This window comes from Pholcus phalangioides, unplaced genomic scaffold (genome assembly GCF_987345545.1).
Source record: "Pholcus phalangioides strain wild (caught in Gottingen) unplaced genomic scaffold, Ppha-v1.0 ptg000017l_1, whole genome shotgun sequence".
NCBI classification, from domain to species: Eukaryota; Metazoa; Arthropoda; class Arachnida; order Araneae; family Pholcidae; genus Pholcus; species Pholcus phalangioides.
This window is the reverse complement of record NW_028301610.1, coordinates 23,035,980-23,061,733: the sequence shown is the minus strand read 5'-3', so window position 1 is coordinate 23,061,733 and position 25,754 is coordinate 23,035,980. Positions and strand designations below refer to the sequence as shown.

The 25,754-nt window shown below is 36.0% G+C and overlaps 1 protein-coding gene across 7 annotated transcripts in view; it reads left to right on the top strand.

Moving 5' to 3' along the window:
- LOC149072557 (bromodomain adjacent to zinc finger domain protein 2B-like) overlaps positions 1-25,754 on the top strand; it is a 339,679-nt gene that overhangs the window by 114,077 nt on the left and 199,848 nt on the right. For 6 of the 7 annotated variants that reach the window (XM_089247420.1, XM_089247419.1, XM_089247418.1 and 3 more), the window contains 4 exons: positions 8,084-8,172; positions 9,236-9,490; positions 22,571-22,723; positions 23,674-23,748. In XM_089247420.1, coding sequence (XP_089103546.1) covers positions 8,103-8,172; positions 9,236-9,490; positions 22,571-22,723; positions 23,674-23,748 — 553 coding nt within the window. In that variant the 5' untranslated portion in view covers positions 8,084-8,102. The remainder of the gene's footprint in view (positions 1-8,083; positions 8,173-9,235; positions 9,491-22,570; positions 22,724-23,673; positions 23,749-25,754) is intronic. The other variant, XM_089247421.1, reaches the window with a different exon arrangement.

Sequence of the window (25,754 nt, the reverse complement as noted above, 5' to 3'; positions counted from 1 at the left end):
ATCGTATCGTCAGATTTCACTGTAACTTTTCCTTGGGTAAGGTTGATAACAAAAGACTGGTTCCTTGTTTTTGGAGAACTAACTTTGATGTTTTGAGAGGAAGGTTAGCGGAATTTTTCAAAGACCAGTTGGAATCAGTAGGGGTGGTAAGTCAATGGGAAGAATTTAGTACGAAACTGTCCTCTTTTTTGCACGATGTCATACCCTTTGTTCGAAAAAAGTGTGTTTGTACATCGCACCCTTTATGGTTCACGGATAGCATGCGGAACCTTTATCTTGAAAAGAAAAGAGCATTCAGAGAGTATAAAAGTGGACGAGGTGACCTATCATTGTTTACTGATAAAAGAAGAGTGTTGAAGAAAGCGATAAGGGATAGTAAAAAAGAAATTGAATCTAGGTTGGCATTGGCTCTGACCCAAAATCATTTTTTCGATATGTCAATAATGGATGTAAGTGTACCTCTCGATAGGAGGGTCTAGGTTAGAGAGAATTTAAGACGTGTAGTGCTTTCAATGACTTTTTTGCGTCGGTTTTTAATGGAGATAATTATATTCAATATACTGGTGTTGCATGCGGTAATAAAATCCTCAATGATATTCAAGTGGAGGACGTGAAGGTCCTGAATCTTCTAAAAAATGTATGTGCAAGCAAGGCACCAGGACCAGATGATATCTATCCCAGGGTCCTCAGGGAATGTGCTAATGAATTGTTGGGGCCAGTCGCACAGATATATAGGAGCAGTGTTGCTGAGGGTATCGTCCCAAGGGATTGGAAACTTGCTAATGTTGTTCCAATATTTAAGAAGGGTAATAGAGAAGCTGTGTCCAATTATCGTCCAGTGAGTTTGACGAGATCCCTCTAGAAAATTTTGAAAATTATCATCAAAAGGCAGTTTGTGAAGTGAATAGACGAGAATAATGTATTGTCGGAAAATCAGCATTGGTTCAGGAAGGGGAAGTCATGGGTAACTAGCCTCCTTTGTTTCTATGATCACGTGACTAAGGCTTTGGGTAAGAGCAAAAATGTAGATGTTGTTTACCTTGATTTCCAGAAGGCATTCGATCGTGTCCAACATGGTAAACTCTTGAAGCATTTACGCATTTACATGAGATTGGGATTGGGGGCAACTTGCTGAATTGGACAGAATCGTGGTTAAGAGATAGGTCTCAACGAGTTATGGTGATGGGGAATTCTCTGGTTGGACAGGCGTCACAAGTGGAGTTCCTCAAAGAAGTGTCCTTAGCCCCATACTTTTTTCCCTTTTTGTTGATAAATTCGATCAGGGTATTGAGGGGATTGTTAGCAAATTCGCAGATGACATGAAGCTAATAGGGGTAATTGGGAATCAAAGCGATAGGGAGTTGATGCAGACCCACTTAAACAGGATTGCAGCATGGGCAAATGAATGGAGCATGACGTTTAACATTCATAAGTGCATGGTTGCTCATTTTGGTTCGAACAACCCACAATTCTCTTACGGGTTGAATGGTTTTACATACCGGATGCAAACAAAGTCACCTATTTGGGAATTCTCATTGACGAGCAGCTTAGGCTTTCTGAACATTGTTCATCGGTGGTCAAAAAAATGAATAGAATGCTTGTGTGTGTGTGTGTGTGTGATATCATTTTCAAAAAGGTCTCTTCGCGTTCTCCTAAAGTAATTTTTCTGCTTTTTCGAGGCTTAGTTCGTCCGGGACTGGAGTATGCAATAAGGTTTTGGAGACCATACCTACAGAGGGAAATAGACTTGGTTGAAAGGGTGCAGAGAAGAGCTACGCGTGTCCTTATTGGCACACACGGGGCTTGAGTTATGAAGAGTGACTTCATTTTTTGAATATGTTTACATTGGATGTACACAGATGTCGAGGAGATATGATCGAAGTGTTCAAAATTTTCAACGGGATGGATAAGATGAACCATGAACTTAGTTGGTGTATTAAACACCGCCAATCGACTGCATTTACAAGGGGACACCAGTATCGATTGGTAAGGGACAATGCGAAGTTATGGTGTCGCAGGGAATTTTTCTCTAATAGGGTTGTTAATAAATGGAATAGCTTACCCCCGGAGGTAGTTAATTATAACATAATGGACACGTTTAAAAAGAAATATGATAAACATGTTGGGGTAAATCGAGAAGCTATCCATACTTAGAATAAGACAACCATAAATACATTATGGGCATTGTATAGTATTTTACCATGTGTATATATTGTTTATAATTTTAGTTTTTAATTGGGTTGCTGTATTTTTGAAATATATGACATCTATATTTGTTATGGGCATCTTTTTCTCAGCCACCTCGTTGGGCATTTTGCCTGTTGTGGCGTTGTATTTGTATTTGTATAATGTTAATATCTGTTATTGTTAAATTGTCTAGATAATCACTGAGAGAGAGATAGTTAAAACCATACCTTTGTTGTGCATAACATTAGAATATAATTAGCAATGAAAATACTAAATTATAGGGCTAAAATGTCCTTTAATTTAGCAGTGTTAATTGCATATGATCCTGAGGAAAAGCTCCTATAAGTTATTCCAAGTACAAAAGTAAGAATGATAACATTCTGACAATAAGTTTTTGACTGTTTTAATACTAAGTAAGTTCAAAAACCTAACCCTGTGATCTCCTATCACACATATTTTGAATAAACAGCTCTATTTTGCTCAGTAAATTGAACACAGGTAATCAATAGATAAAATGGACCATAAAATTATATATTATATGTTCTAGACATCGAGTGCAAAATTGAAAATTATAATTAATATTTTGTTTTGATTATTACAATAAATTAGTGTTTAAAAAATAAATCGTCTTGGACAGACTTTTAATCTATCACTTTGTCAAGAAGTTAAAGTCAACATGTGATCAAAGCAGCGTTGGTAAAAAAACCAAAAACCAGGTTTTGTGGTTTAAACCATTTTTTTTTGTTTGGTTTAAATAGTATTAACATTAAAAACTAGGGCTGGTTCAATTAATCAGGTCAGTTAATCGATCATTTGTTAATGGTGGTTAAAAATTTTAGTTGAGTTGATCAACTCAATCAATCTGATCAAAATTTGATTAAAAATTTTATTAACAGTTTATTAATTTTACTTGATTTATTTTACTAAACCAATTGAATGTTTTAAATTATGTTTCTATATAAACATTTCAGACAAGAGACATTATTTGAAAATATTTGAATCAATATTTTGATTAAATGTTTCGACATAAAAAAACACAAGTCGATTCAACAAAACTAGTGATGATTTCTAAAATTACTGATTTAAAATAAAATACGACAAAATTCAAGTGAAGAAATTCCAGGATATGACAAGCATGTTCAGCATATCATTCCTTTCATACCAGAGACATGAATTTACAAATTTTCACTTTTGAATTTATCAGCTGGTTGGATCACTTATTTTTAGGGCTGGGGATTAAAATTTTTAACTGGTAAATCGAAAAAATTTAATAGATTAATCAACCGATTAATCAAATTTTTTTCGAATATTTTCAAATTCTGTTCATTCATAGCAAACGTAGTGTTGGTAACTGTGTAATATTAATTGATGGTATAAAAACATATTCTCTGTTCATTTCACGCATCTATCTACTGAATGGATGTAAGCAAATATAGAATCCCCTATTGAAACACATTTTACAAAATATTTTAGGAGAACAACTTCCATAGAGTAACATGGGTAGAGTAAACATTCAAAAGTCGTTTTCCAAGTTCTAGAAATTTGCATTCATGTTTCTGGCAATGGGAATCAATATTAAATTGTTTCAAGTGGGCGGCCTTTATTTGTTAATATATTTCTATATGATTATTTACATCCACTCAGTGGATAGATACGTGAAATGAATAGAATATATTTTTATAACATCAATTAATATTACATGGTTACCAACATTGTGTTTACTATGAATGTTTGAAAATATCAATTTTAATCAATCAATTTTTTAATATCAATATCAATAGTTTTGCATTTGAAAATATCACATTAAATTCTGATTAATCGTTTAAATATTTTTGATTAATCAGTTAAAAATTTTAATCGATTCCCAGCCCTATTAAAAACAATAAAATTTTGGAAAAATCATTCAAACTTCTTATAATCAATTTAATTTAGTTTATTAATGTAATTAACACTATTCCCATATTAATTAATCTATAAGTATTTCTTAAATTTTAACAAAAACCAAATTTTGCAATTTAATTATTTTTTGCTAAAAAACTACTTAAAAAGTTAAAATTAACAACACTGTACTCATCCAACACATGGGAAATTTGCTCCTAGAATGGAAATGATAGCCAATGAGGACAAAATGAGAACTTAATCAGCATTGCATGATTTCATTATTCTGGGAAATATCACAAAAATGAAATAATTGAACAAATAACTACAACTTACTCAAGAAATGTTAAAAATATGTTGTCCACCGTGTTCTGGCTGTGAGGTGAAAGCACAAAAATGCTTGTTCAACAACAGATCAGAATATGCCATGGTCATCATATGGATGTGCTTGCAAAATTCACCAAATTTGGCAATCCGACCACATCCATTACACTTTGTGGTACTACAGGTTGTACTCAAAAACTGGCTAATTTTGTGAAGATACTGACTTTTGGAGAAATTTCATCTCTTCCACTACTGGGAGTCGAACCCGGGTCCTTCAAATGCACTCCATTGGTGAAATATTCTATCTGTCACTACAGCTTAGTTGGTAGAGCACTCGATCGGCATTTGAGACCTGGGGCTCTAGTCCCGGTAGCGACAGAGATGAAATTTTTCCAAAAATCTGTATCTCTACAAAATTAGCCAGTTTTTCAGTATAACCTGTATTAACAAGTGGAGAGTATGTCTTTCTCTAATATTTTGTAGTATCTTCTTTCCCCACAATTTTTTTATTTATTTATTTTTCATAAATCTGTTACTACTATACAGTAGAACTTGGATTAACTGGGCTTAATGGTAAAGGCATAGACAGAGATAGACTTGAAAATCTGGAGGGGGAGTGAACGATGATTGCTGGGGGGGGGGGGCATGATGATGATGCCAATTCATATATATGCAAATCAGGGATGGCTTAAGCGAGGTTGCAAGGGGTGCAGTGCACCCAGGAGGCAGGTTGTAGGGGGCGGCAGCATAGACTTTAGTTAAGACCCCAGAATTTAACGTAGTAAAAATTCACATGACATCGCGCCTTTAAGTCATACTTCGACAATGGAAATGTTGCGAAAATAGACAGGGCCTCTGGCCATAATACCAGAAACAAGAATGAAAGCTATCGGGACAGCTTGAGATAAAATCTGTACCCGTGTAGACTTATTTTTTGCACCTCCTACCTATTGCCCCCCCCCCATAGCCCGCACATCCTGCATCAGGAACCCTAGGTAGGAATCTTTCACTGGACCCAAGCCAAATTTTCCATGGGGCCCCTTCTACAGTTAATTTATAGAGTGAAAAAAAAAGAAAAATGATAAGGATTTAGTCCCAGGTCCCAAGCTGGAGCCCTGTCGGCCCTACCTGGGGGGGTCATGCACCCCCCTCACAATTTAATAATTTATCCAAACAATTCCTAACAAAGAAAAATTTTTTTGCACTTTCATCTCGGATTTTGCGCTCCTCCAGTGCTGACAGAAAACATTTTCTTTGATTTTTTTTCGGCCAGTGGAACTTTTTTTTTAATTATACAAATATGAAATATGTACATATACACAATATCTATACAATATACAAGCATACATAGCACATACAAACTTATACAAACTTGGTTTGTTTACTTGTACATCTGTCAGTGGTAAGGGACTTCTCAACAAATAGTTCAGATGATTCAAATGTTCAGATGATTTTCAATGCTTGATGTCATAGTCAAAGTTGGAAAGGGAATGTGCATACCACAATATTCTTGAGCTGATAGTGCTGGAAGTTTTTTTCTCTAGATGCAAGATGATGATCATTGGTTTATTGTCCACTACTAATGTGAATTTTTTGACCGAAGATGTAATCATAGAACTTTCTGCATGCCAAAATACAGCTATAGCTTCTCGGTTGAGCTGACTGTAATTTTTCTTGGCAGCTGTTAGTGATCTTGAGATTAATGCAATTGGACGTTCACTTCCATCAAGCATAATATGTGATAATATTTCAGATAGACCATATGGACTAGCATCAGTAGCCAAAGTCACTGGAAGTGCAGGGGTGAATGGTATGAAGACTTAGTCACTAGCAATTTCAGACTTGATTTTTATCCATGCTACTTCACAATCAGCTGTCCAGTTGAACAGAATAACTTTCCTGAGAAGTTTGGTTAGTAAATGAAGTAATCTTGATGCACTCTCAATGAATTTTGATTAATACATAACTAAGCCCAAAAATTGTCTCAATTCATCAAAATTTTTTGGTCTGGGTACTTCTTGAATAGCTTGAATCTTAGCTGAAGCTCAGTCCTTTAGAAGTTATGACATGTCCAAGGTATTCTACATGTTTTTCAAAAAAATTTACACATTTGTTGATATTTACATGCAAATTATATTTTCGTAATGTATCTAGAACATTCAGCAAGCGTGTTGTGCATTCCTCATAAGTCTTACCTTGTATAATTAAATTATCAAAATATGCAGTTACTCCATCTAAATCTTGAAAAAACTGATCCATGGAGGAATGAAATTCGTTTGGTGCTGTTTTAATGCCAAAAAACAATTGTTTTGCCAAATGGGTACCTTGATGTGCAGAGATCGTTTGAACTTTTGCACTGTCTTTGTCGACTACTAAATGCAAATATGCTTTGTAGGTGTCCAAGGTGCAGAAATATGATCCACCACATAGCTTGTTGAATATGTGTTCGATCTTGTTTATTGGGTGTCTGGTATCATTAAGTTGATTGTTTATAGTCACCTTGTAATGAGCGCAAATTCTTACAGAACCATCAGATTTTGGCATGATGACAACTGGAGTTCCCCATTCTGAATGATCCCTTTTTCTATGATCACACAAGTTATCCAGTTCTTTTTCTCACAAACCATATGGTACTGGACGTGGTTTAACAAACACTGGTTTGGCATCTTTCTGTATTTTTAGGGGAGCATGTATAATCTGGAATCTTGCACACTTTCTGTTCAAAGGCATCAGAGTATTCATTGACAATACTAGGAACAGATCTTTTTACAGCACACACGGGAATATGCTTCACACTTGTGGAATCATGAATGTCATTTATGTTGATATCCAATTTACGCATCGAATTTTGACCAAGGATAGGTTCTCTCTTCAAATTGACAAGGTTTAATTCTTCTTTACTGGATTTAGTATTGTAATATACAGTCACTTTGACGTATTCAATGGGTTTAAAAATTTCACCTCTGGAACTTTGGAAAAATATATTTGTTTTCAAGATTGAATTGTTTAGGTTTAAGAAACCCATAATCACTTATGCTCATGATGCTCATGTGACTGCCAAAAATCACATTCAAAATGGCAATTTTTTTTCCCATTTAATTGAATGACTACAAATATTCTATCATCTTTTTCTGCAGTGTTGATGCATGTATCAACAATTTGGCTTACTTGAAAGTGATCTGGATTTTCCACATATCGAACACCATTTCCTTCAGATTCACCTTTATTTTTTCATTTCAGGAGCTCTGTAATACATATAGACTACTTCCTTGAGGTGTCAATACGATTTTCAAACAGGAAAAAGCACTAAAATGGCAATCGCAAAAGTAAATGAATACCTAAATCAGAGTGTCAACAACACTAATGACTCTATGATAGTTTTCATTGATTTGAAAAGAAACTTTTGTAATGTATATTTGCTCTGCTATTACATAAGTTGGAGAGAGAATCTGTGGTGAGTTTTGCAGTGGTTTGAGATATATTGCTATGGACAAATGCAGACAGTTGGTATAATGAAAAAATAAATAAATAAAATTCATGTAGTGGATGGTCTAGCATTATTCATTAAATACTTTTCATAATTTCAGTTATTAATGAACTATTGTATGTTCAATTTAACTTAAGTAAAATGAATGTAAGATTATTACACTTATCTTTTATACATTGTTTTCTATTGATTAATTTTATCTTGTAGGTGAAACTGCATTGCTGTTATGGATAATGCAGAACAGCAGAGCCCCAGAGGCCCATCAAGAAGTTCTTTTGATACTGCCAGTCTTTTAGGTATATCTGCTGTTAAAATTTATTTCTTGAAATGATGACTATTACTAGAGACTGGCCAATCACTATCTATTGACAAGATTTTTCTGAAACTTTGTATTTTGGACACTCAGGCTAATAAATTTGCAAAGAAGAAAGTTCAAATTTTCATTGCCAGATGACATTTTCTATCATAAGTTTGAGCAAGTTTGCAATATTGTGGCTTCAGTCTTGAAAGGTGATAATATTGGACTGAAAGCAACCCATTTAGCATTCAAATGAGAGGGAAAAAACACTCTAATGGTCCTATAAAGAATAGTGGCAATAGCTATGCTGCATTTGACAGTACTGTCTTTTAAAAAGACTGCAAAAAAGCAGTGATTACAAATGAGGCATTAGCATGCATAATGAAGTTTGAAGAAAGTAGTGACAGGTGTGGCATCAAGAAGGGATGCAGTTGTTTTCTGTATGATTTCTAGCTTTAAGGATTTGCCTAATATGTTAGATTTATTAGAAAAATGTATGTACATCATTAACTTAAAAGCTAGCATAGCATGAAATGCAGCTAATATTTCCTATGTGACTCCCCATTAAACTGTTGATTATGCTCTGTGATGGTTTCAAGTAGTCCTTGACAGAGAAGGCCAACACATCAAGCTCATTGTTTAATGAAAATAAAGTTTTGAAGCTTCAAATCATATTCTTTTTGTCCTTAAAGTGCCACATTTTCACTCAAAGAGGATTTGTATTAATTTTTATTTATGTCATAAATTGTTTTCTTATGTTCTGAATGACTTGAATATCAAGTATCAGAAAAGTCTTATAACTGGAATGCTTACCATAGGTATCTAAGTAGAGGATTTAGTTCAAAACCACGCTGCATATCTGGATTTGTGAACGCTTTCCAAAAAATGGATAATTTTTATATTCTCACTTCATATCTGCTATATGAACTTTTTATATACTAATTTTTTCAACAGCCCCTTCCTCTACTATATTTATGAACGCTTTCCAAAAAATGGATAATTTTTATATTCTCACTTCATATCTGCTATATGAACTTTTTATATACTAATTTTTTCAACAGCCCCTTCCACTACTATATTTACTGCTCAGTCTTCACCTCCTGTTCGTTCTCCCCTGCCTCATTTAACACATTCACCAAGTGCTTTCTCTGTGCTTGGACGAAATGCTGTGCTTGTGCCACCACCATCATTACCGCCACCTACTTCTCATACTACAAACTCTGATTCTTCAACTAAACCCAGTACTAAAATTTGTTCACCAATCATGCATCAATCAGCATCTGATGCTCTTTCTTCTCTTGCTTCATCATCTTCAGGTAAGTGCCTGTTATGTATTGTTATGTGGCACTTCATGTATGTAAACTTTGTCTTTAATATCAAAATGAGATGTCGAGAAAAAAAATCTTTAAATCAAAAATCATAAAATAAAATAAAAAATAACTGACTAGATAGAGCCTTTTAAAATCTCTCAATAGTGTTGAGAAAATAATAACACATTCTGCAAAAAGACTAATCCAAGTCTTCAAGAAAATGTAAGGCATAACATCCTTGAGAACATGTGTATTAAAAATTGCACTGCATGTGCTAGTTTAATTAATTGGTAATAAACTATTTATTAATAAAAGTATCAATCTGTATCGAATACATTATATTTTTACTTTACAAACTTCTTGTTCAAAAGTACATATTTTTAATTTTAGTTTTTGATCTGCTGGTTGTAAAAATTGGTCACTTAATGAAATCAATAATGTCAGAATAAATTAATTTCAATAAGCGGTGGGTATTGTATTCTAGGGGCTCTTCTACCTTGCTGGAAATGCCAGCCTACCAATTTACATACTTTTCGCACCAGATCTCATTATCATGGAGTCCTCCTATGTGACCGAGGATCCAGATCCTTGCTCAGGTGGGCCCATGTGATAAGATGCCCCCAGTGTTACTACTTCCTTCTTCCATTCATAAATAAACAATGTAGAAGCAACACTCAATGCCTGATAGGTGCGGATTCAAGGCAATATGTGTCTAGAAGCATATTTAAAGGGATTCTAAGCAGGCTATAGCCCCAGGGTGGTAAATTCTAGTAATTGGTGGTCAAGTACATCATATTGGAGTGGGCGAAGGAAGGCAAAATTTAAATAGCTCACAGGGGACAAAGCCATAAATCTGCCTCTAGATTTGTCAGAGGGAGGGATTTATTGTGTGTTAATGGTTACTGCTATTCCTCATTTTACAAGACACGCCCATTGTCCGATATTATCAGGCGCTTAGGGAGGAGGAGATGCATGATCGGCCCTTTTCTCTAGATCAGTGCCTGATGCTTGATTCCTTAATAAATTTCCTCCATTAAAGAAGTAGGCTACACTTCTAAGGAAACATGCTGTATAAATATGTATCAAAATCAGTTCTGTTTATGTTAAAAAACAATTGCTGTTCTTTTTTACTACAGTAGCGCCATCTATTGTGAATATATCTGAGTGATATTTCCAAGGGTTTCAGTGCATGCGTCTTCATTTCTAAATTCTGGAATCTGATATCCCTAACCACTACTGCAACTGAACTGCACATGCAAATCATAAACATTCCTCTGAGAAACTACTAAGAAATTGGTGCATGTCAAAATGTGTCATGTATGTTTTTTGTACCTAAGATGGAGTTTGTTTCTGAGGAATGCCTGTTATGCATTTTTAAGAAGTGCTGCCATCTGACTTCTAAAGCAAAAAAAAATGGTAGATTGTCTTTGCCTTTGTATTATGTGTGAAGTTTTTGAATATAGTTTTATAGGCCTGATTGTTCTGTGTTGAGACTTTTAAAAAGGGAGATCAGCTTGCATTTGAGAGCCTAAAGTTGAAAAACCACAGAAAACCAACTTCGGCCAACCAACACTATGCCATCAGTCGGGTTTCAGTCTGAATAAAAAAAATTAGCAAAAAAGAATTGTAGAAAGCACCCATCTAGAGTGCAAGGCCATTTCGAATATCACACGACTGTGGCCACTGGCCCCTACAAGCTTGCAACAATTGATATGTTAATTGCAATTGTGTGAGATTCCTCATGCACCAATGACCTTGATCTGTAATTTTGCATTAAGACAATTATATCCATGCATGATTTTGCTTGCCTATTTAGTGCATGTGGGGCTTACTGTCTTTCTTAGTAAGAAAAATAGTCACCAGGCTCTCTAAATATTTTTGATTGTTGTTAAATGGAATATCTTGGTCTGCAATTCTCATCTAACAAGTAGAAATACTCACTTTCATTGAATGTTTAAAAGTAATAAGTCCCAAAAAAGCCCACAAGAAGGTCTTACTGTGTGTGTACTTGGGAATGTAGGTTAGTTAAGGGTAATAATAACAGTATTGATGGGGAATTATCCACCTCTGACTTGGATAGCTTCTCAGTTGACACTAAATTACTGGGCAAATTAAAATGTGTGCTAATAAATGCCTGGAGTGTAGATAATAAGAAAAATGTTTTAGAAACTAAAATGATAGCAGTGGAGGGCCATGGTCTTTTGCCCAATGACAGGGATGAATAATTCCAACATATACCAGGATACAATACTTTTAAAAAAAATAGGTCTGGCAGGAAAGTGGCGGATGGAGTCTTGATTTACATGAAGCCATGTTTAGAGGTTAGAGAGAGAGCAGGCCAGCGTAGCCATAAATTTCATTCAGGGGGGAACCACTTGCATTTTGGGGGAAGGGGGGACAGAAGCGGTCGGACAATAGATTTGGCCATCTTTTCCCCATTTGTTCTGGCATATTCTCATATTTTTGGGGGGGCAGATCCCCAAGCCCCCCCCCCCTCTTGCTACAGCCTTGCTAGAGAGTGTAACATACAGAGAAGGGTTATTGGAACTTCATGGGCTGAGCTTGAAAACAAAAACGATCATAAGCTAGGGTTACCAAACGTCCTCCTTTTGATGTAATTTCAATCAACCTCCTACGTTTTGGAAAATTCACCCTTTTGTCCTCCTTTTCAGGTTTCCAGAATTTTTTTTTTTGGTAAAAGATTAGTTTCCACTCTGAAACGTATTTTTCTTTATTGATATGAGTGTGTTTCATGAGTGTTTTTTTTCCACTTATATTCACACAATTTAATCAGTCACCCACAAAATTCTCAGAATACAAAATCTCAAGTTGCCTCCAAGCAGGGCCAAGGCTATTCTAACTGTGAGCCAGCTTGATCCAGGATAATACAAAAAACACAATCCTATAAGCAGCTCTGGAAGAAGAAAACCGCAATGTCCACTTTGAGAATATCATTGTTTGCTCACCAACAGCTAATGCCATGTACTAAAAAGGGGGGGGGGGCGGGTTGTTATCTCTTACATTCAGAAATGAAGAAAATAGGATACAAACAACAATCATAGATGATTCCTCAGCAAAAAAAAGTAATACTTTTGGAAGAAAGAGAAAAAAACCTTCTGGGGGTAGAGCTTAACACAAGGCTGCTATAAAAGCTTTCAAAAATGTCAATAAACGTAACAAAAAGCAAGGTTTGTTCACCAAAGAAACCCTCTCTTCCTCTCTTAGCAAAGTAATAAAATTAACCCAACAGTTGGAAACAATTCATTATTAGTGAAGGGAGACAAAGCATTATTTGTCTTTGTTTTTTTTTAATTGGTTCTATTTTAGTTGGAAAAAATATTGTGGTGGCGGTGGTTTTTGTTAGTATAGTGCACCATCTGTTGTTAAAATTGAGAAAGCGATGTCACCAAGGGTGTGCAAGCAGGCATCTTTCTTTCTCAATTTTTGAATAGGTAACCCTATCATAAGCTTATGGCAGGAGTTTGTTATAATCCGCCGAATAAGGATCCAAACTTTATAAGGAAATTTCCTACAAGTGTAAGCATAAGAGGTTTGTCATATAATATTTCAATTATCTGGGTATCGATTGGGAGAATCAATCAGCTGGAGATTAATATGAGACAGGCTTTCCTAAGTTGGTGCATCGCTAATTTTTTATATCAGTAGGTATCAGAAACCAATAGGGGAACTTCTATTTTGGATTTAGTTCTCACTGATTACGAGAATCTTGTTGAACATGTTTTGTGGGAGGTGAGTTTTCTTCTAGCAATCATTGTGTCATTAGTTTCGTCTGTAACTTTCCATCTGGTAAAGCCGATAACAGAAGAATGGTTCATTGTTTTCGAAGAACCAACTTTTTTTTTTTATCTCTTGAGAGAAAGGTTAGCAGAAGTTTCAAAAGGATCAGTTGGAATCAAATGGCATGTAAGTCAGTGGGAAGAATTCAGGGCAAAACTTTCCTCTGTTTTGCATGACCTTGTGCCCTTCATTAATAAAAAGCATGTTTGTTTGTCTCACCCTTCTCTGGTTCATGGAAAAAGTATGTAATCTTTATCTTGAAAAGAAAAGGGCATTTAGAGAGTATAAAAGTAGAACAGGTGGAGTCATTATTTACTGAAAAAAAAGGGCATTGAAGAAGGTGATTAGGAAAAGTAAAACAGAAGTTGAATCCAGGTTGGCAGATAACATTAGCGAAGACCCAAAATAATTTTTCAAGTATGTCAACAATGGATGTAAGGGGACAGTTGCCCCCTCCTCTTAATAGAAGAATCTAGGTAGAGAACAATGTAGGCATGTGTAGTGCTTTCAATGACTTTTTTGTGTCAGTTTTTAGTAAAGAAGGTGATAGCCAAAGTACAGTTGTGTCATTAGGTGATAGTCCTCAACACCATTCAATACTTACGGAATGTACTAATGAACTGTTGGGGCCAGTTCACAGATTTACAGAAGTAGTGTTGCTGAGGGGTATCATCCCAGGGTATTGGAAGCTTGCTAATGAGGTCCTGATATTTAAAAAAGCTTTGCTTCTAATTTTTAATTGGGTTGGTATATTTTTGAGAAATATATGACATCCATATTTTTTATGGGCATCTTTTTCTCAGCCACCTCGTTGGGCATTTTGCCTGTTGTGGCGTTGTATTTGTATTGTATTGTATAGTCTGATCACAAGACTAAAGCTTTGGGAAAAGGCAATAACATTGATGTTGTTTATCTTGATTTCCAAAAGGCATTCGCTGAGGGTCCAACAAGATAAACTCTTGAAATGTTTACATGGGATTGGAGGAACTTGTTGAATTGGATGAAATCGTGGTTGAGAGATGGGTCACAACAGGTTGTGGTAAACAGGGATTTTTCTGATTTGACAGGTGTAAAGAGAAGTCCCTCAAGGAAGTGTCCTTTGGGCCCATACTTTTTTCACGTTTTATTGATAAACTGGATCAGGATATTAAGGGGAATGTTAGCAAATTTGCAGATGTGGTGAAGCTGATGTGGATAGTTGGGAATTCAAGTGATAGGCAAATACTTTAGATCTGGGGGGGGGGGCAATTTGAGAATGAGTCTTTCTGTTAAGGCTTGTGTGTGGAACTTTTAAGAACTCCCACTATTTTTATATGGGTTAAAATGTTTTCAGGCAATTTCTTATGGTGACTTTTTTATTTTTCTATTTTGGTGTTTTCTTCAGAAGGGGTTTGATTAGGGGCTCTTAAGTTTTGTATTTCTTGGGAAATTTGTGCTAGTAAGATAAAGTCCTTTGACCAACGTGCCAATAACATGAAAAATGAAGGACACAGACCCCTTTGCAAAATAATACTCTGTATATAGCAATGTAAAAAACAGTAAGTTGATTAAGAGTATCCATACTTATTGAGCTGTTATGCAATGTTTGAGGCTTTTTATCTGCAGACGTTTTGTCCACTACTGTGGTGGGCATCATCAGTGCAGGTGATGATAAGCAAGGAGACTAAATGACCTCCTCAGACGATCGTGATCTACTGGCACTTAGGCTGAAGATGCCGCCAAATCTGTATATTTGTTGTAGCATGGAACAAGTGAGAGACTTACTTATCAACGGCAGGGATAATCGACGGTTTTCCGAAAATATCATTTCATCTGCTGATAAGAAGCCTCATACGACATAACAGCCCAAAATGTATGAACGTAAATAAAAATGAATAGTACAAAATGAAAAATTACTAATGAAAAGGAAGAACTCTTATAAATTCTGTCTTGAAAGCCCACCTACTCTATTATTCAATGAGTTAATTGTTTTCTCATTCAAACCAACGCCATCTATAGCAGAAGACCTCCACACGAAGCTCGTGACGTCACTGAAGAAGGCCATCTCATCTATAGCTATTGGATATTGCAGGCTGATGCATGCACCATCTTCAAACTTTTTGTAGTACAGGGCATCCATAATTAAAAGACCCTATTTTAAAGTAGCCTACAGGCAAAACCAGTCATCAGAAAAGTGTGAAATTTTGTAGAGGACTTCATGAAGTGATGGGAATTTGTTTCAGGGGAAAAAATATTAGTTGCATATGTCGCCACCAGAGGGCGTTTTACTTTTATTACCTGTAGTAAACATGTAAATTTATGTGATGTCACGCAGCAGCTGTTAGAAAACCTAGAAACATTTACAGAGATCTTGTTTCTTAATGTGTTTGCTGCTCACAATGATGATAAGTTTATGAGATCGCACTTTCTTGGTCAAATTGTTTCACCAAAACAGCAATTCTGCAGTAACTGCTCTACGGAAATATCAGAAAAACGTTTGGAGTATGATAACAAAATTTGAAACCACAGGATTGCTGGCTGTTCCTCCTGGAAGAGGAAGACAACCCATTTCTATAGACGCATTACAGGAGGTTTCGCTTCAGGTGGAAGAGGACAGAGCTGCAAATTCTCGTGGTAGCACTAGTGTCAGGCATGTAGCACAGGCATTGGATAGGCCACATTCAACTGTCGATAAGATCATATGGAATATCCTCCAACATTATCCGTACAAAGTTTCACTTGTGCTGCGGTTGCTTCCATATGATTATGATACTCGACTCCGGTTCCCACTGCAGTTTCTAGCTCGCGTTGAGGTTGATTTAGAATGGCACTGGAATATCCTCTGGACAGACGAAGCACATTTTCACTTGGATGGTGCAGTCAATACTCACAACTGCCAAATTTCGAAACCGGAAAATCCACACGTTATCTTAGTGGTTCCATTGCATTCACCAAAAGTGACAGTATGGTGTGGATTTACTGCATCATTTATTCTCGGAGCCTACTTCTACGAGGAGTTACCTTCTACATGTCCAGTGATATGTTCGATCACTGGGAAGCAATATGCATTGCTGTTGCAGAATGAAATTGTTCCGGCTCTGCAAGCACGTCACTGCTTTACAAACACAATCTTTATGCAAGACGGAGATCCTCCACACATTTCAGTGTGTGTTAAGAATGTCTTGAAACACATTTTACGGAAGAGCATGTCATCAGCTGGCACTTCCCTAATCTATATCCTCCCCGATCTCCAGACCTTAATCCATGCGATTTTTGGCTTTGAGGGCATTTGAAACGTCTGGTAAGTCATGACAATCCAAGAACTTTACCTGACCTTAGCGACGACATTTCACACCATGTGCTGAACATTTCCCCGCACACACTTCGGTCAGTTGTGGATCATGCCATCCTGCGATTTCACATGGCATCTAAAAAAGATGGCCATCATGTGGAACATGTTTTGTTGCAGTAACAATTGTTAAAATTGTAAACGTTTACCTAAATGTGTCATTTCTTAATAAAATGCCCTGTGGTGGTGACACGTGCAACTATTTTTTTTCCTCCTCCACAAAATGTCACAATTTTCTGATGACTGGTTTTGCCTGTAGGCTACTTTAAAATAGGGTTTTTTAATTATGGACAACCTGTATATTCATTGGTAAGAGGTGAGATGGACTTTCTTCAGAGACATCACGAGCTTCAGGTGGAGGCTTTCTGCTATTGATGGTGTTGTCCAAGCTCACTGACTTCACTGAAGTCTCTCCAAGGTCCCCTGTTTAAGAATCACAGCTTTTAGCTAAGTACACTCGTTTGCAAAATTAAGAGAATTAGCACATTATGTCGAATTTCTGAAAAACTAGTAGACAGATTTTAATGAAATTTGGTACGGACACACGGTTATAACAGAGAATGATATACAAAGATAGAAAGATATAAACAGATATACCATGCAAAAGTCATAGTGTTATGCACGCATGATTGTCAGTCAAGCTAATCATTGCAGTAATGTCCAAAATCCACATCGCGAGATTGAACCAAAAATGAGTCTAATATGGTAATATGGGGTATGGTCCCATGTGCATGTGTGGTGTAGCAGTAGTAGGTAGGGCCTCCAAAAAATGGCTTGGGATCCATGATGTTCTTAAGTCAGCCACCTCGTTGGGCAATTTGCCTGTTGTGGCGTTGTATTTGTATTTGTATCACAGTCAGACAGGTCGCACAGCACGATGCCATACTGGACAGGAGGCAGTTGAGGAGTCCTTGTGGCAATCGGTCCCACTCTTGCAGTTCTGGGATGGTTCTCAGAGCGGGATGGCGAGATGCAATTTCCCTCCCAAGAGTGTCCCAGACATGTTCTATAAAGTTTAGGTCAGGAGATTTGGCTGGCCAATCCATACACTGAATATCCTCACTTTCCAGATAATCGTTGGCCAGGTGAGCCCGATGGGGACGAGCGTTGCCGTCCATGAACAGGAACCAAGGGCCAACTGTGCCCCTGAAAAGTCGAACATAGGGCTCAAGATCTCCTCTCTATACCTCCTAGCAGTCACAGTCCCTCTGCCAAACACATGGAGGGGTGTGCGGTCATCCAACATGATGCCTGCCCAGACCATGACACCTTCACTACCATAGTGGTCCATTTCCCTGATGTGGAAGGGGTGATACCGGGTACCAGGCTCTCTTCAGATGAGTGTAAGTCGAGAATCAGTGACCAGAGACTGAATCTAGACTCATCTAAGAGCATGGTGCTCCACTGTAGTCTGGTCCAAGGCTGATGTTGTCTGCACCATGCTAAATGCACTCTCTTGTGTGCTGGAGTTAGCAGGACGCAAACTGGGGATCTTCTAGCATAAAGCCCTCTCTCATGAAGCCTTCAGGAAACAGTAAACCATGAAACTCGAGTTCCAGTGGCAGCATGCAGCTCATGTGAGAGCTGTGATGCTGTAGCAGTCCTGTGACGCTGCACTGAAAGTGCAAAATAGTGATCCTCATTGGTCATCGTGGCTCTTCGATGACCTTGTCCAGGTCTTCTCTATATGGATCCAGTGTCCTGAAACTGATTCTGTAAATTGCAGATGACACTGGACGTAACATCGAGCTCTGTAGCCACCAGTCCTTGTGATTGCCTGCCCTGCCTCCATTATACAGATGATTCTCCGTCTCATTCCGTCATCCATACATTTGTGGCTACTCATTTTATCTTATAGCTTATAAAATTTACCAAACTCTTGTGAGAAACACAGTGAATGTAGCCAAGCTAAGGACTACTAGCACATGAATCGTGGAAAACGCCTCGTGCCTTTATCATCCCCTCTGTGGTCACAGCTCCACCCGCATGCATGTGTACGCTTATGTATTTGACACTGAATATTTGCATACTTCTTCGGTGGCATTATTAGTACCTGTGGTTCAGTACTTTTTGTGAAAATATACACACAATATGCAAATTCCCTTAATTTTGCACATGAGTGCATAAATACATGACCATTTTCATTTTCATCTTTAAATAAAATGAATTACAAGTAACGCGAGGTAAAGATAAATTAAATGTGGGGGAGTTCCCAAGTTGCAAAAGGATGCAAAGCAATATAATTTTTTTTTCTTCTGTTATGTAAAAAAACCAAACTTTGCTATACAACTATGAAGTTTCATGGGGATGAGGGTACTCTTCCTGACAAAGGTTCTACACGAGGGAGGACATCAGGGTTTCAGAAATGCTTTGGTGGGGCGTGGCCTAAAAAAGGTTGGGAATCACTGCTTTAGATGAACTTGAATGATTGCAGCATGGGATATTGAATGCAGCATGACCGTTAGTGTTGATAAACGCATTGTTGCTCAACTTGGTTCGAACAACCCAAGTTTCACTTACGATTTGAATGGTATTACTATTCTGAATGCAACTAGGGTCAGAGATTTTGGAATTCTCATAGGTGAGTGGCTTAGGTTTTCTGGGCATTGTTCAGCAGTGGTTAAGAAAGTGAATAGAATCCTCTGTTTCATTCTTAAGAAGGTCTCTTCGTGTTCTCCTAAAGTCATTCTCCCACTTTTCCGAGGCTTAGTTCGTCCTGTTTCTGAGTATGCCGTATGGTTTTGGAGACAATACCTACAAAGGGACATTGACTTGATTGAGGGGGTGCAGAGAAGAGTCACGGTTGCTCCTGTTGGCACAGAAGGCTTGAACTATGAAGAAAGACTTGACTTCTTGAGTATTTTTACATTGGAATAATGCAGGTGACAAGGATATGATCAAACTGTTGAAAATTCTCATGGGATGGATAGGAGGGACCATGAGTTATTAATACACCATCAATCACCTTCTTTGTCGAGGGGGTACCAGTACCATTTAAGTAAGAGACAATTCCAGGTTGTGGTGCTGCAGGGAGTTTTCCTCTAACAGTGTTGTTGTTGGTAAGCTATTCCATAAGTAGAATAGCTTACCTCCAGGGGTCATGACTTGTAATACAATTGGTACGTTTAAAAAGAAGTATGATGAACAAAAATTGGGATAAATTGAAAAGCTATCCATACTTAGATAAGACAATAATAATCTTTTTTAAAGGCAGTGTATTATATAGTATTAAGTATTAGTTTTTTATTTTGTGATATATACTCTTATTTTAGGTTGCTGTAGTTTAGTTGTATTTGACATTTATCTTTGTATGGGCATCTTTAACCTCATTGAGCAATTTGCCTGTTGTGGCCTTTATGTTTGTATTTGTGTTGGATTTTAAAATTAGTGCAAGTATATTATGTTCAGTAAAGCAAAGTTATACAAAAATGTTTTTTATAAATAGGTTGCCTAAAACAATGGTGCTCAACATTTTGCAGGGGGGGGGGGGCACTTTATTGGTTTCAAAACATGTTGCAGGCCACTTATTTGATTTGCAAATGTGCCTCAGGTCACTCAAGTGATTGTAAATATTCCGCAGGTCACTTAAGTTATCTGGGAATGGGGCTACAAGCCTGTATGTTTTATCTTCACTACTGCAACATATCAGCTACTCTTCATGAGTTTAGAAACTGGCACAACCTATATAAAGGCTCTCTATCAATTAATGCTTTGAAATCCATGATTCAGAAATTTAAAGAAACAGGCTCACTTACAGTTTGGCCTAGCAGAGGTCGGAAATGAGTGTCCAAACTACCAATTATGATGTTGTGACTGCAATTATCAGTGGAATTTAAAAAAAGAAGGAAAAATTTCTAGGACTATCATGCAGAGGATGGATGCAATCCATGAGAATGGTGGTCACATTGAAGGTTGTTGATGCCCTCGCCAAAGAGATGAATGTGATGAATAAAGTTTGACATTTTTTACTGAATTTTTTTACTTTTATTTTTTTTATGTATTTACCTGATCTTTATCATTCATTTTTGTACTGCACAACACCCTTTTTCCCTATCAGTGATGTTTGGAGCTTTCAATTTTTTGCAGCATTTTTCTAATAGTTTTTTTGTACCCTTTACAAGTTTGGTATCATTCTGGTTGTTAGATTGAGCTACAGATGGCTTTGAGTTTTGTCATTTTAATTACAAAGATTGTGAATTAAAACTGTAAATTTTAGATATTCACCAATCACAATTTACCACTTCAAAATTTTAAAGGAAACTTACACATTTTTTTTTTATCATGGGCTTTAGATATCGGCTTTGTTCCAATAAACTTTTTTAATTAAAACTAATTTTTCTGTAGAATCTTTCCCCCTACCAAGTTTGACATTATTATGATCGTTAAATTGAGCTACAGATTATATTTACAGATCACTTATATTTACTATATCCAATCTATTTACAGATCACTTAAGTGACCCACAGTATATTTATAGATCGAGTGAGTGAGTGACTTGTTGCACAGTTCCAAAGCACTTAAGCAGCCCGCTGCAAATTTTCACATCAATTGAGTGGTCTGCAGCACACGCCCAGATTATTTAAGTTACCCACGACATATTTACAGGTCATTTCAGTATAATATGTGCATTCATCAAAAAAATAAACGATCTTCATTCTTATGAGTATAATTATATAACTGTAACTTATATATAAGAGGCAGTTGCTATCTTTATTTTCTATCCCTTTATATATTCTAATAAATTCAACAGTGAATATCAGGACTGGACAAATCCCAGGTACCAGGTTGCCATGGTCACTAGAAAACTGGTATCTGCACCTAAAATTTTATGTGCATCATTGCTAAACTAAAGTTCAAGTATAACATAAAATTTTTTGATTTTGTAATAATGTATCTTCCAACATGGGGAGGAGGTCATAAAGTCCTGGAAAAGTAATAAAGAAAACATTTAGGACTGCTTTTCTTGGAGAGAACTATGCTTGGCTCCTAAGAAATTTGGCTGGAGCTCCATTTTTTTTTCTCAAATTTGTCCAGCCCTGGTAAATATATATTTTTACAATTATTTTTTATTATTCAACTTAAATAATCATTCTTTAAGAACCGAACAGATTCATGCATCTGTGTTATTTTCTATGTATAAATATTTTCCCTGGATACTGAATTTAGAGTCGCACTACAAGTTTGTGAACCACCGTTGAATAGGAACTGAATCCCCATAATCATTCTATCTTTATGATACTATGAAATTTACTAATACTACTAAGTTTAAATGCAACACTATAGTTTCATTATAACCATGTAGCATAGGTAAATGTGAAGTCCAAGACAGGGTTTGATAAATCTCAGTGAGTGTACCAGCTTCTAATGCTAAAAAGAATAATTTGACAGAAACTTGTTATAATAAATAGTTAATTTATAAGCATGGAAAGCTGTAGTACCAGACATGCCCTGGGCTCTGTCCCGTAGGGGATGTAACTGAGCATTGGAAGCTATTACACCTCCCCCCCCCCCTTCCTGATTTCAGGTTGCCATGATGACTAGAAAATCTGTATTTGTGCCTAAAATTTCCTATAAGTGATTGCTAACTAAGAGTCCAAGGAAAACACAAAATTTTCTGATTTCATGACAGTGTGTCTTCCAACAATGGAAAGGTGTCACTAAGTCCTGGAAATTCAAAATATATATATATTATTTAGGACTGCTTTTATAAAGGAAAACCATGCTTGGCTCCTTAATTGGTTTTGATTTGTCAAACCCTGGTACAAGATTAGCTAAGACTACCAAATATTCTTGTTCACAATTCAAAAGTTAAAAAGTTGGGGAGTAGCTGTATTCCATATTTCTAACAACCTGATAGATTATGTGATGAAAGAAGATTAAATGTATCATTTCAAAAACAATGAGAAGAATAGTTTTTCCCATTTTTGAGAAAAAAATATTTGAATTGGTTGCTGGTATAGGTTCATGTGGCTGGTGGTCTACATCTACACCTATAGCTTCCACAACTGATTTTTCTGGATGTGGTGTGTCGCACATGAGCCATCCATTTGGCCATGCAGGAATATGTGGAAGGCCACCATCTCCCCACCTTCGTCTTCCTCAGCCTCGACGAAGTGAGTGGTGCATAATGTCTCTTGCATATGCATTTTGGTTTGCAATCATGTGATCACTTCAATGAAATTTTAGTTACACAGTTATGCTTTGCATAAATTTTGCATGTCTTGCATGTGAAAACTGACTTTTCATTTTATACCCCCTATCATTCCTTTATACTTTCTATTAGAAGACTTGAATTTTTAGAGCAGCATGAAGTTGAAATGTTATGTTCATTTCATTCAGGTGTAATTCCTCTCAGTGAAGTTTAAGTTTTTTCATTGAAATCAAATTTGAATATGTTGTTTGAAGTTTTGCTAGTAATAATGTTTATTCACCTTAATCAGGTTAGGTGTTTTTTCCCTACATACTTTTGTGCTAATCTTCTACATTCCTTTGTTTCTCCATAAGATACAAAATAATGGCATGATCTTGAAAGACAAATTTTACACGCTTAATTTTCTGTCTTATGCATATATTTCAACTTTGGACTTTACATGGTACACTCTGAATAAAACAAAGCAATACGACATCTTTCAAGTCAGCATCCAAGCAGAATGAAACATATCCCATATGATTATAAATAAAGGCAGAGAAAGAATCCTTTCCAGAGTGTGAGAAGTATAAAGCACTTTGCATTTTTCTAGTACACAGGGCTATATTTCCATGCACACATACACAGAATTTTTACCACTCAGTTGACATTTACGAATTTGTGAACAGGATTCTATATATCATCGTATGTGCAGGTAGAAAAAAAAAGACAGCAATCTGATTTATGTAAACTTTAAACTAAAAAATCTTTTGTGAAAATCATACTTAAATTCAGATATAATCACAGGATAATTGCTGACAGGTAATTCAAGTATTACATAAGGATAATTTTGGCCATTTTTGACCCCCTCCCTGTTAACCCTGTCTGCCAAATTTTTGGGCGAATCAGATGATTTTTTTTCTTCATTTATTGTAGTTGTGGAAGAGGTTCTTGGACATCTTTATGCTAAGCCACCTTCAGCAGAGCTGAAATCAGAAACTCAACACTCAGGCAAGTATAATGCAGTAGAACCTCAATAACTTGATGCCCCAAAATTATCGATGAACATGTCAATTTAACCGGATGTCAAGTTAATGAGGTTTCATTTGACCTCACTCACCCAATTTTTAAACATCATTCATGTCATATACATGCACTTATATATATAGTTGGACAATTCCATATTCCATCATCTATAAATTAACAAAAAAAAATTGTCTGCAATTTTCTAAAAAAGTTTCCGAATAATCTTGAATCATGGTGAAGAAAAGCATAAGTGTATCGAAATATTTGTTATTTGTGAATGAGCAGTGTGATTGCCAAAAGTTAGGAAATCTTTTATTTTTTTAACTTAAAAATTTCTTATCTAAAAAAGCCTTTATTTTTTAGCTTATTCAACCATCTCTCGTTTAATAATTTTAGATATCATCTGTGCTTATTTGTGACTTTCATAGTCCACAGGTCGAGTTTCCAGGTCCTAAAAAAGTGGTAAATGACCCTGCCCTCAAGGTATGAAGAAGTATTTTTGACCAACAAATGACAAAAAAAGAAGAAAAAATGAAATGAAGAATTGTTGAAAATATGTGATAAATGTAGTGAAAATGTATTAACTGGCCAATCCACAAGAAAATTCAGAAAAATTGGTTGTGATAATACAATGGAAATTGTAGTCGGCTTAATCAGAGTTTAGCTATCTTTTGTGTGTTGAGTTAAAGAGGTTTCTCCCTAGGAATTTAGTATTATGCCAACCATGCATGTTGAGTTATCTAGGTTATACCATAATATCAGAATCAAAATCCATTTTTTGTATGTGTGATTTCAGAAAATGTTTATTAACATTTCAATGACCAAATTTAGATTTTAAATGATTTTCATATATATATTTTTCCTTTTTATTACCCTTTCTGATCCTTTCATTTAGAGCATAGTCTCCCAAACTTTTTGTTCCATCGCCCCCTTCATCAGAAATTTTTTCCACTCATCGCCCCCCAACTCAAGTAAACCCATAGGATCCTATGTTAAATCAGTAGGTTCTATCGCCCCCTTGGACCATTCCATTGCCCACCAGGGGGCTGATATTGCCCACTTTGGGAAACACTGATTTAGAGATATAAACTGAAAAATTCTTTAAAAGTTTTTCCTGTATACTTTCTGGACTTGCCCTTGTCCATAGAAACAACATTAAAATTAAAACCAAAAAAACAAAATTTTATTCTTCCTTAAAAACTATATATGATTTAAAGAAATTAAATTTATGGCATATATAAGTGCAAAATGAATGAAATTTCTTTTTTGTTAATTAAGTTTTGAACCTCACAATTTCAGGAAAATAAAAATCAAGTGCTTTCATGAATCAAAAATATTTTTTCTAATTATTAAAGCCAGCATTCCCAATCTGGAACATTGGCTGTTAAACTTTAATATATGAAAAATAAATTTATCAGTACAGTAGAACTCTGCTAATAAAAACTGACTGGGTCTCATTCAGATAAGCAAAAAGTTCAAATTAGTCGGGTAATTACTCTCATTCAACTGAGGGCTTGTTGAGGGGCACATTTATTTATCACCCCCAGAAGAGCTACTCATTGAGCACGAAGCCAACCACTTGATAATAACTGACTAAAATCTATTTGGGGACTTACCACATCTGGTACATTCTCTAGATATTATACTCTTTGTAATACAAATCAATTTTCTCCCATGAAAATAGTATCAATTTTTTTCTTTTTTTTTAGTATTGTAATTACTTTTACTATTTTTTTACATTGTATCTTGCCCAATTGCATTCTACCAACCCTTGTCATCAACCACTGAATTCGCCAGGTTATCTATTTGCCCTTTTCTCCATGGTTTGGTTGCATATGTATACCTATGCATTCCATTGTTTAATGCTTACTTTTGTATATAATTATTGAGTTTTTTTTTTAATATTCTGTAAATTTTTTAATGTCCAAAAATAAATAGAATTGAATGGAATTGGCCATTACCAATAACCATCTTTTCTACCTGATGCAGCA